Below are 17,010 nucleotides of genomic sequence, written 5' to 3'. Positions count from 1 at the left end.
TTAATAATTCAGCTTGAGCAAAAAAGCGGTATAGATTATTTTAGAAAATATATATAATGAATTATCCAAAGATAAAATTAAACGAACAATGGCAACTGCTAAGGCTATATGGCGTGCTAAATAGCCCTCAACTAGTCCTTATCTATCCAGTTTACACAATTCAGCTTAAGTCAATGTGCTTACCTTATTTCGAAAGCTATTTAGAAAATAGTAATAGCATTGAAAGTGCACATTCAACAACTTCAAGTTCAAGGATAAGCAGAGGAATAATTTATAATTTAAGCGGAATAAAACTTATTTTTGATTCTCTGAGGTGTATTTATAATGAAGAAGGATATTGGGGATTGTATAGAGGTTTCATACCTATGACTTTACACTCATATTTTACACGAATATTACATGATCAACTTTTAAAAGTATATAAAAGACATAGTAAAATTCACGATTCATTTATAAAACCAGTATATGTAAAGAGCAGCGCAAAGTATATCTCTGAAATAATCACATACCCTTTGCTTGTAATTTCTACACAACAGGCAATTTTTGACGTTAAAGCGCTATAATCTTGGGTTACAAGACGATCAGGACAAAATTGAAGAGTCAGTAATAGGGATATATTCACTAATTCAACTTTCAGTAAATTCAGAAGAAGGTATTACCTCTTTGTGGAAAGGTGTTACTGCACATATTATTTTTAGAATAACCGAAGATATAATAAAGAATAGTTTATATTCTTATTTATCTATTAATTATCAACGTGCGAAAGACACAGAAGATAAATTGCTCGCTACTAAAACAAAGCCACATAATAAAAAACATCTTAAGCGTGGGGTCAGCAATTTTACTACATCATTACTTTCACCACTAGCTCTTATTTCAACAATAAAAAGATGCCAGTCGAGCGACCATATTGGGTTATGTAGGGGCGACGTTGGAATTAAAGAAATACTTGGAAATGTAAATTGGGGAATATATTTTGGTCAGATGGCTGTTAACTCAATATTTATTGCTATATATTTATTTGACAGAGAAAATAGTCTATTTTAGTTCATTGAGGTAATGTTTCAAAACTGCGGTACATTTTTTCCAATGCAGAATTGCAAAGTTGGTAGCAACCAAAATATATTATTCCACCTATGGTAAGCCATAAAGCACGTAGAAACGATCCTATATAGAATGATTTTATTCCATTAAGTCCGTAAATCGTTTTTATTGCACTTAGAATCGAGACATTTGAATTTCTTGTCTTTGCTTTAGTAAAAATATATGTTCTTATATTGTCCGCTGGCGAAGTAATTAATGCTGCTATAGCACCGCTTATACCTCCAAAGACTCCGCTGAATAGATCTTTAAAGTTGCATTTTTCACCTAAGACTCCATCTCCTGTTCTGTTCAGCTTCTCCCAAAGAGAGAACTGGATAATGGAAAAGGGAATGTCTCTGATTAGGTTAGCAGTTATTTTATTAAAATTAAGGCAATACCTAAATAATGAATAATTAGTGTTAAAGTGTCCCAAAAATAATTTGTTTCTAACTTGTATATTCTGTTTGATCACTTCAAAGGGAGCTCTAAACAGTGATGATAACAATTCACTTATCAATGAAATTTGCATTGTTTTTAGAGATTTAAATTTCATTTGTGGTGAACAATTACTTAAAAGATGGAATGTGCCAAAAAAAATGGAGGAAGAAACAAAAGAACCAAATGCCGAATACTTGAATCCTGAGTATAAGTACCTATAGTAGTTTCTAGTACTAAAAAATAACACACTATTTTTGCATAACGATCTATATTGCATCTTCGTTTTTATCGCATCCACTGGATATAATATTGTTTCAACAAAAAGTCCAGCAATTCCACCAGAAATAAGTGAATTAGCCACTATTTTGAATGATTTTTTTTCCATTTTCCATTAAATTAACCTTTTTTTTTCTTCAGGAACTAAATAATTAATAGTTGATCGTTTTTCAAAGATGGAATTTCAATTATTTCTCTTAGCTTTTAAAAGATTCAAAATAAATGGAACAGATAATAAAAAAATATTAGGAATCAGCAAGTATTGATTAACTTTTGTCCAGGAAATTACTTCAAAGTATTGCGAAGTTAAAAAATTCATAATCTGAAAAAAAATAAAACATGTAAAGGCTTGTATTCCCGCTAATCTCGCAAAATTTGAAAATCCAAATGTATCGCCAATGAAGCAATTTAATGAACCAAAGATGAATGATCTCAGAGCAGAAAATGCGCAAAAATATAAATAAATGCAGCAAAATGGTAGTGAATCGATGAATATAAGCAAAACATGTATTAAACATCCTAAGATAGCGGTCAAACCAATCATAAAATTGACACCATATTTAGTTGCAATAATACCCCAAATTACGCTGAAGATACTTCCTAAGCTCATAATAATGTTATAAATATTCATGATTTGAAGCATTTCCTGTTCTATCCCAACACTCTTGTTGATATACAATACAGATGTAACAATGTATTCACTTTTTGAAACTAGAATTGAGCATCTCCAAAAGTTGTATATAAATAAAGCCATAAATGTGAAGTACTCATAACTAAATAGTTGCTCAAATATTGGTCTATCAATAATTGTATTTAAGCCATTTTTAGCATTAGGGTCAAAAACATTGAAGATATTTGAAGGAGTTGAAAAACTTCTAATCTTGTCTATTTTCAGCATATATCTGCATTTTGCTAATGAGCAGACTACACTGTAACCACCCATGATTGCAGAAGAGGCTTTAAGGTTGCACATTGCTGAAGATTCGCACTCAACTCCTTCTGAACTACAACATTTAATTTTTATCTTAACATTTGTAACTTCAGATCTTGCTCTTAACTGTACGGTTTTTGGGCATGTAATTAGTATGTCCTCTTCAGTAGTGGATTTCTCTAGCTCTCCAAAGTCTTTTCTTACTTGATTTCCATTTGCCATTTCTTCTTGGCAAGTAATGAACTGTTTAATTTTGCTAAGCTTCTTTTTATGAATAAGCTTGTTGAATGTTACAGAAGGCAATGTTAGGAAAAGAGATATTAGTGAAAGCACTGAGAGAATTACATAAATATAAATAAATAACCTTTCTCCAGTTTGTTTGTTTGTATCAGAATAGCTTTCTACAAATTGAGTTGATTTCTTCAAACCTGATTGAAAGTTAACTATTAACAATGGTAATAAAATAGATGCATCAACAAGGCCACCCAAAATGGAAATTACCAGAGACTGCATCTCAAACAGTGACGAAACAGAAACAATACTGTATGAAATACAAACTCTTCCGATTCCCAAAAAAAGCCAGCTCAAACTAAGTAAATACTTTGCAATCCACAAAACTTCAAAAATGTTAGTAAGTAGTAGCCAAATCAATAATCCACAACATACGAATATAGTTCCAATGGTACCCAAGGCTCTTGGGCCAATGATATCTGCAATTGTCCCTGCAATGGGGCTAGCAATTAGAGGAGCACTTAAACCAAACTTCCAGGCATCAACATGTAAAACGTTTTGTAGATTACAACCTATAGGGTCACATTCATGACTCAAAAGTGGTTCCAATAATATTAAGTTCTTTAATTCTGGATTCAAACAGTCATCGCCTCGGTAGTTTTTTGTACTTGGGTCACATCTGCATAGATTTGAAAACATACAAGCTTTCCTAAGCAGCGGTAAAATAGCAGTAAATGAACCTACTAAACCACATACAGAAAACGAGATTAAAAAGTACAATAAAAGCAAGAACCAACGATTACATTTTGGTTTCTCCTCCATTTTCAAATCATAGCAGAAAAAGTCAAATTTTTTTCCTAATGGAAATCACGCGGTACTTATTTTTAATCAAGTCTCAACATTTAACTAAACAATCTAAAATTTATAGAAAATAATATTTTATACGGATCAAAGTTAGAATTCGTTAATTAAATGGGCATTTCTAATTACAAGCAAATTATTTCAAACATAAATGACGTGAAAAGCGAGCGAAATAAAGTATTATTTTCGAATGTTGAAGTACAATGCAATAAATAAAAAAATACAATCTGGCGCCAAAACAGGGTGCAGGTTTTAGACATAACGTGGACTTGCGCATGCAGTTTCTAGGCATAAAGTCAAGAAGAAATCACTTTCATTTCAAAAATATTTGCACCAAATAATAAATTTGAGCTCTATTATAATTGGTAGTTGTTAATATAAAACAAAATGAGTGGTGCAAGGAGCTCGATATTCATTGCTTGCATACTTTATTTCATTTCTTTGGTTTCAGCAAATGGAGTTTGCATTCTTAAAAAAGGAGCTAGTTGTTTGAATGCTTCGTACTCATTCATTGAAGGTGGCATGACACCAGGCGATGCTATCCGTGTATCTGTCGTTCTTTTACCATCTGCATCGTTAGAATTGACAAATTCTTCATTCCAGAATATTGCAACATTAAGATTTGGTGTGGACTCATGTTCCATTGAAAGTGGTATAGCTTCATTAAGAGCATATTCACTTTACAAGAATGGTCAATACAATACGGGATCTACCATTTCGTTTGATTTGGTTGCTTTAGAAAAATCACTTGCAATTTTCATTGCTGGAAGTAAAGTTTTAGAAATCCCACTATTGGTCGCTGCTCCGTTTATGTTGACATCAGACAGTAATGGAAGTGCTCCAACATTACAGTTTTTGGAGTATTCAACAACTGAAACTGGATTCTGCTCAATTGCTTCATCAGGTTCATGTAATAACTCTAGTTTAGTAGGTATGTCTAATGGAGTTACAAAAAATCTTACTATTAGAGCCGAATTGCCATCAAGCATTCCAGATGATTACTTCAGCTTCTACATCTCTACATACAGCAATATTTACAAACTTCCAGTTCTCGAAGTTGCATTTACAAAGCAAGAATGGCTCGCAACATCATCTGGATCCTTTGTAGGTAGAGGGAAAATTCCAGCCGGTATTAATTTGGGCAGTTCTATTAATTTTGTTCTTGTGCCAAGTTCAGGCGGATCAGTGGAACTCAAGGTAAATGAAAAATCTTTGGGTGTTGTTAAGGTCGATGCAAGCTCAATCAAATTCATCTATCAGTCTGTTAGCCAAGGAACTATGAATGTCTCCTACTAAAGTGGAGATGATCAACTAATTAGATTTGATTAATTTACAAATAAACTTACCTAGTTGGAAGCCATGTTTGTAAAATTAAAAATAAAATATTGCTTTGGTTTACTGGAGAAATCTAGAAAGCAAACCTAACAGTTAAGACTCTACAACATATTCCTTCAAAATATTATTTAGGTATGGAATAGGAAATATTTCTAGATAGATTAATACTAATTCTCCAATTATTGTTTTTTTTTTATCTTGTTTATTTCTGCTAGGTTTGATAGTGCTTGATGATTGTTTGCCGAATAGGTCTGTATGTCAAACTAAAATTTATATATCACTATAGAACTAAAGACTCAATGATATGATCTTCAATCATTCCTTTTGGACCATTTAGTTTTTATGTATAATTCTGTCCTTATTATTGACATCACGATTAACTATTAGGGCGCTAATAATTATTTCTCACAATACATAGCTTAGCAAATATAATGAATAAAAAATAAATGGCTGGATAAAATTCATGTCATTTTCATATTTCATCATACATGGAGCCATATTATATTTGTTATATCCTAAAAGAATATGGTTTTGACGATGTTTCAAACAGAGTTTTTGAAAAGTTTAAATCAATTTCGAAAATCCCTACTAAAATAAATTATGATGGCACTGAAACACAAATATCATATGAAGAACTAACAAATGGGCTTCAAGATGATATTTTTGGGTTTATCAAGTTACTTTTTTCATTTATCGAGTTGTGTAAATTTAATAAGAATAATATAGTAGGAACAGAGAATTTAATTTTTAATCAAGATAGTTTTTTAAATATCATTCAATATTTGAAGAATGAAGTGATTGGCCACTCAACTTTCATTGAAAATATTAAAGATATCTGTTCTAGATCAACTTATCTAAATTTGAGGAGCTCAAAACATGGCATTAGTGACCAATTAATGCTTTCGAATATGAAATATTCTCATTTTCTAACTAACTTTTGTGGCAAGTTTATTCTATCAAATTTTATATATGCTCATCAGCATATTGAAGACTCTGAATTTGGAGTAGGAGGAGAACCAGCAAGCGTATATGTTATTAAAAGAGATAAAACAGGAAGTGTATTAATATCTGGAGGCGATGATGGAATGATTAGACTCTGGAACACATTTACGGGAAGTCTTTTAGCTTCTGTGAGGAAGCACACTGGGGATATAATCGACCTTGATGTTAACTCTTGCAATGCTTTATTAGCATCTTGTTGTGGTAAGGGCCAACTCTTGTTAACTTTGGTATATGGAAATGATTGGGTTCCAATGGCAATTATTGAAAATACAGACAGATTGACATTTGTTAGATTTGCATATTCAAAACATAGCATTAAGCTGAATAATGATGATATATTTCAAGAGTCTGAAATGTTAATTTCTGCAGGTGATAATGCAATCATAACAGTTTATAAGGTTTCTGATCTTTTTATCCATGGATCTTTGTACCATTTAGCTTTAATGAAACGAAGAGAATTTCCAGAAGTTCTACTAAATAGTTTCCAAAGTATATTTAAACGTTATGGAAGTTTGTCTCAATCATCAGGTTCATTTGAAAGAGAACAATCATTATTTTATAAAGCCCCTCCAGTTTATAAGATTGATATATTTCCACTATCTCCAAAAGCATTTGATATTTGCTTAAATCCCGTCGCTAACCATGGGTCTTCATCCGATGAAAACCTTAGAAACTATGTCTTTTTTTCAGTTGGTGCTTCTTTACAGTCCTTGAGTTCAACAGAAGAAATACAAATTAATATTTCTGGAAAAAATATTTCCAATGAAGTTATTTCAATCCAAAAAAAAAACGATATGCAAGGATACTCATTAGTTTTCATGATTCCTTTAGAAAATTCCCACTCTAAGAGTGGAATTAATTTGATCAATATGCCACAAAAGCACAACGAACATCCAGATGTTTCATTTGCAAATAATTCACATGATTTAGTTACTGCTTCTGATGATGGCACAATTATTATGTGGATATTTTCTAATCTAAGTATTTATAACCAAACAAATCTTTATACATATATTTCCGACCGAATAAACAGTGATTCATATTCCAAGAAAAAGAATAATTCAATAAAAAAAGCTACTGAAAAATCTCCAATTGAAAGTCTATCAGATGATGACTCAGATTATGTAGGAAGCGGATCAATGGATGAGAATTCACTATTACGTAGGAATCCCGTAAGAACTTCAAGATTCGTTGTGAAAGATAGCTCACCAAATAAAGAAAATGACAAATCTATTGGAACTGATAGTTCCTCAAATTTCGTCCAATTTATAGATAGTATACAGTGGTCATGCGATGATTCGATAATTTTAATTGCTCAATCTGTGACATCTAAGGGTATGTTGAGAAGGACTAGAAACTCCACACTTGTAAGTTGCATTGAATGCTGCATTTCCTATTTTTCAAGAAATTATGGTGAAAGATTTCTAGATGTAGTTCTTCCAGGCGTCTGCTCACGAATTGCATGTCTAATTCCTCACCCAGTGTCCCCTGGAATAGTTTTGTCGTTGACATATAATGGAGTTATTTTTGTAATTTCCAACTCGAAACTTAACCAACTAAATGATTTTAAATTTAAAAACAATTCAAATATCTTATTCGAACATAAAAATACAAAAAATCCCTATTTAAATGGCGTTTGGATAAAAAATGGGTTGAGTTTCGTAGTTTCTCAAAAATACGGTTCTTTTGAGATTTATGATATATGCAATAAAGGGGATTTAAATCAGCAAGTTCTAACTCAGACATATAGATATTCCTTTCCTGAGCAATTTTTCTTAAACGACTTTTCAGAAATTCTAAGGGATGATACATTTGGATGGATAGATCAGAACTTAAGGAGACCGATATATACGATACCCAGATCAGTTATAGTTGACAGAAATAAAAGAATGTATCCAGAGGATATTCAACCTCCGATCCCAATGTTTTCTTCACTTGGAAATAAAACTTCGAAAAATCATGCAAGACATGAATTACTTAAAAGCAGAATTCCATTATATCCGCAGCTTGATAAAACTCTAAGCACATATAAAGTTTTAAATTTAAACTCTGAAATATATTTAGAAAAGGCTAAAAAAAGATCAATTTATAGAAAGAAAATGCTTGAAATTGATAAAAATGCACTTAATGGCAGCCTTACAATTTCAAACAACTCAAATGAATTTCAATCTAGAAATACAATAAGTAATATTAATGAAGAATTGACGTGGGTTTCTTCCCAAACCAATAATGATGAAACAAGCAGTGTAGAAGCTCAAAGTTATTCGAGTGATTTTTCAAATGATGAGGATTTTGATATAAATAACTCGAATGCTACTAATACAAATAGAAGGCTCAGAATGATTAGTAGGCGCTCTCCGTCGATTTCAGATACTGGAAGTTCTTCATCTTCCGATGATTCCAGCCTTGGCGAAAATGACTACGATTCCGATTTAACTTCGGAAGATTCTTTATATAATGAGATTAGAGGTTCAAAAAGTATTACGAGGTCTCGCCGTAAAATTAAGAATAGACTAACTAACGTTCAAGACTCCGACTCTGAAGTCGTGCCAGAAATTGAATTCAGATATTACGCATTTTCAAATCTTGATACAATTTGGGTACCGGATTCAGAAGAGCAAGAAGTCAATAATTTATTAGTTTGCAAACTATGTAAGAAATCAAGCACGACAGTTATTGGCTATAAATATTTAATTAAATCTGAGATTGAGTTTAATAGCCAAAATATTAGGCCAATTCTTCATGGAGTAAATGGATCTATCGATATGGGCCCATTAATCGGACCATTTGATTATTTTTATAGTACGCATAGACCAGAAAGAAATGCAAAATTTATTCAAGAAAATGATAACTTTGGCGAAGGTAGTTTTTACTTACACTCAAGATGCCTAATTACAATTCCTTTTCTTCAATGGGAGCTCATTAATGATCAAGTTTACACAAATTTATTCGATATCATGAGAAGAGTTTATAATCCTTCTCAAGGAACTCCGCCTCTCCCAAAAGATGGTTTATCATCAACATTTTTTGATACGAAAATTGTTAAATTTCCAAAGCTTATCGGAACATGTAGCTACTGCCACGATTATGGCGCATCTATTCTTTGTCAGGGCAATAGATGCAATCGTCAATTTCATTATCATTGCACAGCGCTAGCATATCATTCTTTTCCAGAATCAGTAAATTCAAGTTTTATATCTCCTCGCGAGTCGAACATGTATTGGTGTGATATTATGCAATTTTACTTATTTTATTGCCCTAAATGCATTCATCTCAAGCAATCAAATGTTCCATATTGTCCAAAGAGAGAAAATATGATAAATAATACTGGGCACAATCATTGTAATAGATCTTGGCTATTAGCGGATGAAGTTTCAGCAGGATATGTACCTCAAGTAAATGACTACCTGTATTTTTTCCCAAATGCTTATATTTGCTCAGGACTTGATGATATATTCTTTAAAAATATGATGTTAGAAATTGCTACTGAAAATAAAAAGCTATCCAGAAGGTCAAATAGGAAATTTGAATTCATAAAGTGCAAATTAATTAATATTTCCTATGCATTTCCAAGTGATACAGAACATTCTATTAAGGCTATACTAACGTTTTTAACGGAATTGACTTCAGGAAAACATGTTTATTGGCAAATAAGATGCGCTCCGAATGATGGACCTGATTACTTGGTTTTAGAAGATGAGGTTGAAAAGGGAATACATAATTTAGAACACAGACTAAGGGTTGGACAAGAAAATCATATATTTATTGATAATCAATGGCACGAAATATTGATAAAAAATATTAAGCAAAATTTTATTTGGGAATCCATTGAAGTCACTTGGAAGCAGGAAGAAAGTAACAATAACTCTTTAATGGTCAGTCCATGGGAAATTTATGAAACTGTACCTGACAAAAAGTCTCTCCCAAACAATTTGGAGGCGAGCAATGACCTAATAAAAATTTTTTGTTGGATGACAACTCAAAATGGGCCAAATAATCCATTGTCAGTAATTGAATTCTTTAAATATCCAATTCCCTTTTTTTCAAAAAAAAATATATCAAAAAATGAATTTTCAAATCAGGAATGGGTAATGCACTATTGGAAAGAAATTCCTCTTCCATTTAGTTTCACTTCAATAATAAATAGAATTCGAAATAATTATTACAGAAGGTTAGAGAGTTTAGTATTTGATATATTTTTAGTGAGGTCAAATTGCGAGCACTTCAATCTTAATAATAATAATTTGGTTCAAGGTATTCGTTCGATTGAATATGAACTACTCAGATTAATCTTCAGTAAAAGATTACCGAGATATATTATTCAAACAAATACAAATATCCTACTCCAAGAAATTGGCCTTGAAGATAGAATAAAAGTTATTGATTCTAGTAATATCGATTCTGATGAAGAAATAATTAATAGGATAGGAAAAAGAACGCGTAGAAGACTATAAAGAATTTAAATTGATAGAAAATTAATTCGTAAAATTAAGTTAATCTCTTGAATGCCTAATATTAATAATTCAAATAATATATTTAGTTTGACTCTGAAACTATCTATTATCTATTGTGAATTCCGTTTCATACTCCACATTCATGTCCTCCTCCCATTCTTCATAGTCATCCGGATTGTTAATCGTTTCATCTACAGGAGTTCGACTTGAATCTAACTCATTCCCAGACAGCAAAGAATACAACCTTTTTCCATAAAAAAATTGGCCAATTTTAGGAAAGATAAGTGAAGTTGGTACAAAAATTAAAATCCCTGTGACAATTCCTGCAAAAATCAGAGAAATTTCCAATAATTTATAAGACTCTAATTTATCATCGTTTTCTGGTTTAGATTTTAGATAAATATCAGATATTTCAGTTCTCATATCGCAGGTTTGCCCTGGCAATGAGCAGGTCCAAGTCTCAGTCCTGTACGGACAGTCTGCATCAACATCACCATTGGAAATCCTTGTGCGGACAGCCTCTCCACATCCTAATAGATTAGGATCAAAGTCTACGGGTTTTTTGCACTCTGATAAGCCGCCCCATATACCAACGGTACATTCTGAACATGAGTTTGTGTCGAAGCCAGCTAGGCCTGTTGTAATTCCAGGAGCCTCTTTACCACATATTTTATTTCCAGAGTAAAGTTTGCATCTCGAGTTTTTTGTATCCATAATAAAGTGCGTACAATTTACCATTACGGAGCAAAATGATCTGCACATTTCAAATGATTTCGCCATAACATCAGTCAAAAAATTTTTGGAATGGTCACATACTCCATCAATATTTGCAAGCGAAGGGCATGCAACACCATCTGATGTAGTTAAAAGTTTTTGATTGCAAGAAGATTTGTCACACGGAAGTTCAATAATTGTAACTTCGGGAGAGCAATTTTCTGTCTGCTCTTTTATCAAAGATCGAACACCAATCATAATATTCCTATCACAAATGCAGCTCGACCAACGAAAGTCCGTATACTGGCAGAAGTTTCTAGAATTTTGATCAATTATCGTTCCCTCTTTACGTTCTATGCTTTGAGGTGTTAAAGTATTTATTTGCTTCACTCCTGCTCTTTGAATTGAACAGTAGGAGCAGTAAATCAAGGATAAATATAATAATAACAGCAAAACATTCATAGTTATAATTTGAAAAGCTGTTTTACTACTTCACACAATTATTATGCAATCCAAATTATCTTTCTTTTGCCCACTTAAAAATAGCCGCTTAGGTATTACAGAAATAAATGGATATTGAATATTATTAATCACTAACTACCTATCTTGTAATATATACACATAAATAAGCATATATATATATGTATTACAGGACTGAGCTAAAAGTAATTTTTAGAAGAAAATATACGAGTAAGCATTAATTTTATTTGTTGTTGAGCTTCTATTGATTGCGAGCTTGCACTTTGAGCTTTAAAATAGCGTTCGTATATAAACACTTTTAGAATTTGAAGCCCTAAAGAAGACAATGTAGGGAGTTCCATAATTAATATAGGAGCAATGATCTCCTCGTATTTTTTATAATCTTTTCTAAGCAGAGTATCGATCTTTGCGTTTGATTCAATTTTTTTTTTCATAATAAAGTTAAAATGGGAAGCTAGTGGCATGCCATTTAGAGAAAGAAATAACCTTAGTGACTGTTTCTCATCGCAGGATGGAATTCTTGTTCCATTGTGTGCGCCGTAGTAGTATCTAACACAACGAATTAGAACGCTCATTTGTGCTTGCAGCCTACGATGAATATTTAGAAGTATTGTCTGTAGTTTTTTGTCATTATCTATGTTAAGTGTGATTCTCAATATCTTTATGATTTCAGGAGATAATAGAATTTCGCATCCATTCCCATCCTGGTTAATCTTATTCCAAGTTGAAAGAATTTGATCTATATAATTATTTAAAATAGCACCACGCCATGGTGCACAACCAGCTTTTTTATTATGTATTTCTTTATTATTCATTTTACGATAAAACGACTTATTTTCTTCCAGCACTAGCGTATGCGAGAAATTCTTGTATAAATCGCTTATTTCGTCACATCGACTGAAAACATTTGAATTAGCACCAAGAATTTTATTATTTGGCCCATAATATTTATAGAGCATTTGCTTATTATTTAATTGATTATCATAAAAATTATATATCTGGACATTATGAAACTGGTGATTTTTAACTTGATTGATGATGTGGTTTGCCTCATTCCAGCAATAACCATTATTTCTGTTTTTAGTTTGAACCCAAAGTTCCCCTTTTATTAGTCTTTGATAACAATTAGTATCTTTATCTTTATTAAAATCAATTAAAATTGGGCAGTAAGTATCTCCTAGTACTTTAATATTTATTATGTCTTCCCAATCTGGTAAAACTGTAGGAAGAATGTAATATTCTGTCTTTCCACTTTGAAATTGAACTTTGCTTGATTTAAGCTCGACTGAGATGGGGACATATATTTTTTCTTCTGAAATAATACCACTAAAATCGCAACTATAATTTAAAGGTTCCGGCGAGCAAGTTACAAGTTTCGGGATAACAACTCTTCGACCGTAGTTCATCGCTGAAATGAAAAGATATCTCAATGGTTGGAATATTATTCCTGGAGTACTAATATCAGAAGAATCTTTGGGATATATTGGGTGTGTTGCTAATATTAAAAATGTCGAACCAAGTTTGTCTTTATTGCTAAAGGAAAAATGTCCGGCAGACAAGAAAAGAAACCCAAGAGCATTGTTATACGCCATCAATTGACTATGGACATGTTCAATTGGTGGTATGGAAAAAATGCTAAATGGTGAAATAGCAGTTGAACTAGTCCATAATAACTGAGCAGACTCCAATAATTGCGCTCTGAAATATTTTATTTGCATCAAAATTTGTTTATCACCACTTCCTGAAAAACATAAAGATGCGCTAGTAAGACAAACTCTAATACAAAGTTCCTTTGACCACCTGTCAATTGTAATATGTGTACTACAGATAGACTTATCTCTAATTGTAGATGCAATACTAAGAGGCATTTGAATTAAAGGAATTCTATCCAAGTATTCAAGTATTGTTGTGGTTGTATATTTTAATTCGATATTCCTTTTCCCTGCAAACACTATGCCTAGCCCCCAAATAATCCCAGAGAGAATAGCAATACGTGCTTGGATACAGTGAATCCAATCTAAAGTTCCCATAGAAATGCAGTGCATTAGCTTTGAATTAACTTGTGGTTCAATCTCTGAGTATTTGTTAGAAGTAATTGGAAAAGGGAAGATTTTGTCCGAAGGGAGGTACCAGAGGTAACTAGGGATTTGACTACAAATGAAATCTTTGTTTGGAATGCTACTTTCTTCCCATTCAATTACAACTTTTGCTAAAGACATGAAAATAAGTACCTCCGGCCTATAATTTACTAGTTCTTCTGGTCGACTAAATGGTATAGAAATTGAACTTGAAATTGATTTATTTTTACTTCTAATATGCATGATTGAAAGAGAAAGTGCCGCAGGGATAGCAAGCAAAGTTGAGTCCACAATTTTAGAACAGTAATTTTTACTAGAGTTTGAGAATTTGTTTGTACCAGAAGATAAACTACTATTTGATTTTGAAGTATTTCCCACATCCATATTTTCATTTTGGTACTTAAACCTTTCAAGTCCAGAAAATTCTGTATAGTGCTCAAGATTTGGGCCAGATGCAAGGCTCGAAAGAAATTTAGGAAGCTTATTTCCCGAAATACAGCTTAACAAAGCGTTAGTAATGTCATCTTCTATCATTATATTAAAAGATGTGTTAATTGATTCTTCATTTGGTTGGAGCACCATTCCGAGAGAAACTGCGACAGATATTGAGTAAATGTTTGGATTAATTGAGGCCTGGTCATCAGTATCAGAGACTGTTCTTAGAAACTCTGAAAATAATATTTCTATGACTTGATGACTACGGCTTTGGGAAAACAAAAGCCCAATTGAAGTTATTGCCGAATATTGACTTATGCTAGATATTTGAAGAGACTTTGTATAAATACTTGGAAGTATGCTGGGAATATGCATTAAATAAAGCCTTAAAAGTGTAGTATTTTGAGATTTGAGAGCAGAAATAGCGGTTGCTAACAACATCGAACAAGTCTTTATTGATTGACCATCATTCTCTAGAATTTTATAAATCTCTTTTGGCTCCAAAATTAAAGGGAAGGTTGTTATTGAATCAGATTTGTCCGCTTTAAAGAATCCAGTTAATGAGATTCCATATAAAAAACCAGATATAAATGGAATATCTTCTTGAGAAGAGAATGTATCCATCTGCTCAATTATCCAGAGCTTTTTATTTTTGTTAAAACCATCCTGAGGTAATTTAGAGTATGGGTAGCAATAATTCAGGGATTGAGTAACTCCCATATAAAATTCATTCCAAACTGATATGTCAAAGCAAACTTCTTTAAATCTCTCTATGTCAACGCTTATCAAAGAGTTAGACGCAACTTCATAAATTTTATTTACAAATACGGGACGGTTTATTTTATTTATTGAAATATCAAATGAAGATCCGCCAAATGTACATGCTGCTCTTCCAAGTAAGCTAGTGTAAACTAATTGTACCGCATCTACTACTCTTTGCCTTTGAAACTCATCCCAAGATTCTTCATCAATAGGGTATGCACCTGAAGAGCGTTGAAGTAAAATTTGAGGAGGGTTTTTTAGTGAAAGTAGCTCTAGTGCATCGCAATATCTATTGTCATAGGAGAATACTTGAAAACACCATTTATAGGACAATTCAAAGGATCCAATATCTGAATATTCAGTCAGATCATTTTTCCATATTTCTATTATCGTTCTTTTTTCAGCTGAAGTTATTCTGAATGGGTCCACTTTGTTCTTATAATAGGCCTGCAAATTTTCCAACATGCTTTTTTGGTCATCTACAGTGTTCCTTCCATGTGGGAGAACAGATGCTGCAATGTTATCTGACCCACTTGCAATTTTAAGGTTAACACTAGAGTAAGATGAGTTTATATTTTTTGCGGAGCTTAGCATGTCTAGTCTTCCTAACAAAAAGTATTTGTTATCATCGAAACTCGAGTTTGGAACATTATTCGAGTAGCTATTTAGAAATTTCTCAATTGGAAATGAAATAACTGGGCTTAAAACTGGTAATATAGTGTTAGTAATCCCAACTTTAGAAATTAAATCAATTATTTCTCCGTTTTTCGATCTATTAAGTAATTGTTCATAAAGTTTTATAGTAAAGCATTGCAAAGGAAAGTGCTTCTCAATTACTTTAAAATAAATGTCTTTTTTATTATTCTTGGAAAACCTTGTAAAAAAATATAGTTTGTCCAATAATACTGGAGGAAAGTTCCAATCTGAAAAATTTGAATCGTCTTTTATTTCATTTATGAAATTAAAGGAAGAATCTAAAAATTGGTAGTATTCATAATAATTAGATAAGAGTAGTTTCTTTGAAAGGGGAATTAAAATATCCTTCATCAATCGGTTTTGGTAATTATCTAAAGCATTAAATTGAGGGAACAAGCTTAGTTCTTCATAAAGTGCATGTAAAATGTACATACACCGTGGACTGGCCTTAAACTCTAAATATTGGTATCCATTGTTTGAATAATTAGTATAGTCATACTTTTTCCCCTCTAAAAATTCATGAGGAATTATACCCTTAGAAATTAAATTTGAGAATTCAATTCTATCAAACGGTGATTTTTTATTTTTCTCCAAATAACTTGCCCAAAACTTTGATAATATTTGCCATGTTTTTGATTTATTATTTGAGCAAGCATCTTTATCTGAAAATAATTTTATCTTTTTATACACTCCATTTGACATCGGAGATTCAATTGAACCATTTGAGCTCATGTTCGAAAACTTTAACTCTTGTTCAGTATTAATATCTTTAGTCTCACCTAATAATATTTTGCGTAAAATATCCCAATGCTTATTTGATCTATTTAATAAAATCTCCCTAATTAGGCTTACTGAAAATTCTTTATTCGAAATTCTTATTAGTAGTTTTGTTATTATTTGGACTAAAAAATCTTCAGGGAGTAGATTAATCGAGCATCTAACTCCTAACAAATGATCTTTATTGGAATGATCACCGTTCAATTTGACTAGTGCATCAAAATTATTTGAAATTCCAGAGCTAATTCCCAATAATTCAAAATCTCCTAATTGCTCACTTGTAATATTTACATTTATAATAAGCTCTGAACCTGAATAAAGTAAAAGCATTCCCGTATCTATTAAGATTAAGGAAAAACAGGTAATTCTTGGGATCTTTCTTGTTAAAAAGCTGATTTGACTTAACCAAATAAATCCAAATAATAATGAATTTCCAATAGCTCATGCTTTTCTTGCT

The 17,010-nt window shown here is 31.9% G+C and overlaps 7 protein-coding genes across 7 annotated transcripts; 3 read left to right on the top strand and 4 right to left on the bottom strand.

Annotated features, from left to right (window-relative positions):
- The first annotated feature begins 56 nt into the window (after positions 1-56).
- Positions 57-563, top strand: Chro.60275 (hypothetical protein). The annotated part of the gene is made up of 1 exon (XM_663242.1): positions 57-563. The coding sequence occupies one exon, from the start codon at positions 57-59 to the stop codon at positions 561-563; it is 507 nt and encodes a 168-aa protein (XP_668334.1).
- Positions 564-1,048: 485 nt separating this feature from the next.
- Positions 1,049-1,906, bottom strand: Chro.60274 (mitochondrial carrier protein). Its single annotated transcript, XM_663241.1, has 1 exon — positions 1,049-1,906. One exon carries the CDS (start codon positions 1,904-1,906, stop codon positions 1,049-1,051), a length of 858 nt encoding a protein of 285 aa, XP_668333.1.
- A 75-nt stretch (positions 1,907-1,981) lies between these two features.
- Chro.60273 (multi-pass transmembrane protein) lies at positions 1,982-3,781 on the bottom strand. The annotated part of the gene is made up of 1 exon (XM_663240.1): positions 1,982-3,781. The coding sequence occupies one exon, from the start codon at positions 3,779-3,781 to the stop codon at positions 1,982-1,984; it is 1,800 nt and encodes a 599-aa protein (XP_668332.1).
- A 426-nt stretch (positions 3,782-4,207) lies between these two features.
- Chro.60272 (Gal/GalNAc binding lectin) lies at positions 4,208-5,116 on the top strand. Its single annotated transcript, XM_663239.1, has 1 exon — positions 4,208-5,116. The coding sequence occupies one exon, from the start codon at positions 4,208-4,210 to the stop codon at positions 5,114-5,116; it is 909 nt and encodes a 302-aa protein (XP_668331.1).
- Positions 5,117-5,643: 527 nt separating this feature from the next.
- On the top strand, positions 5,644-10,611 carry Chro.60271 (WD40-repeat protein). Its single annotated transcript, XM_663238.1, has 1 exon — positions 5,644-10,611. The coding sequence occupies one exon, from the start codon at positions 5,644-5,646 to the stop codon at positions 10,609-10,611; it is 4,968 nt and encodes a 1,655-aa protein (XP_668330.1).
- Positions 10,612-10,710: 99 nt separating this feature from the next.
- On the bottom strand, positions 10,711-11,787 carry Chro.60270 (TSP1 domain-containing protein TSP6 precursor). Its single annotated transcript, XM_663237.1, has 1 exon — positions 10,711-11,787. The coding sequence occupies one exon, from the start codon at positions 11,785-11,787 to the stop codon at positions 10,711-10,713; it is 1,077 nt and encodes a 358-aa protein (XP_668329.1).
- A 197-nt stretch (positions 11,788-11,984) lies between these two features.
- On the bottom strand, positions 11,985-16,883 carry Chro.60269 (hypothetical protein). The annotated part of the gene is made up of 1 exon (XM_663236.1): positions 11,985-16,883. The coding sequence occupies one exon, from the start codon at positions 16,881-16,883 to the stop codon at positions 11,985-11,987; it is 4,899 nt and encodes a 1,632-aa protein (XP_668328.1).
- Between the last annotated feature and the right edge of the window lie 127 nt (positions 16,884-17,010).

This window comes from Cryptosporidium hominis (genome assembly GCF_000006425.1).
Source record: "Cryptosporidium hominis TU502 chromosome 6 CHRO016100, whole genome shotgun sequence".
Lineage (NCBI taxonomy): Eukaryota > Apicomplexa > Conoidasida > Eucoccidiorida > Cryptosporidiidae > Cryptosporidium > Cryptosporidium hominis.
Note: the sequence above shows the minus strand (reverse complement) of the source record. Positions and strands in the feature narration are given on the sequence as shown.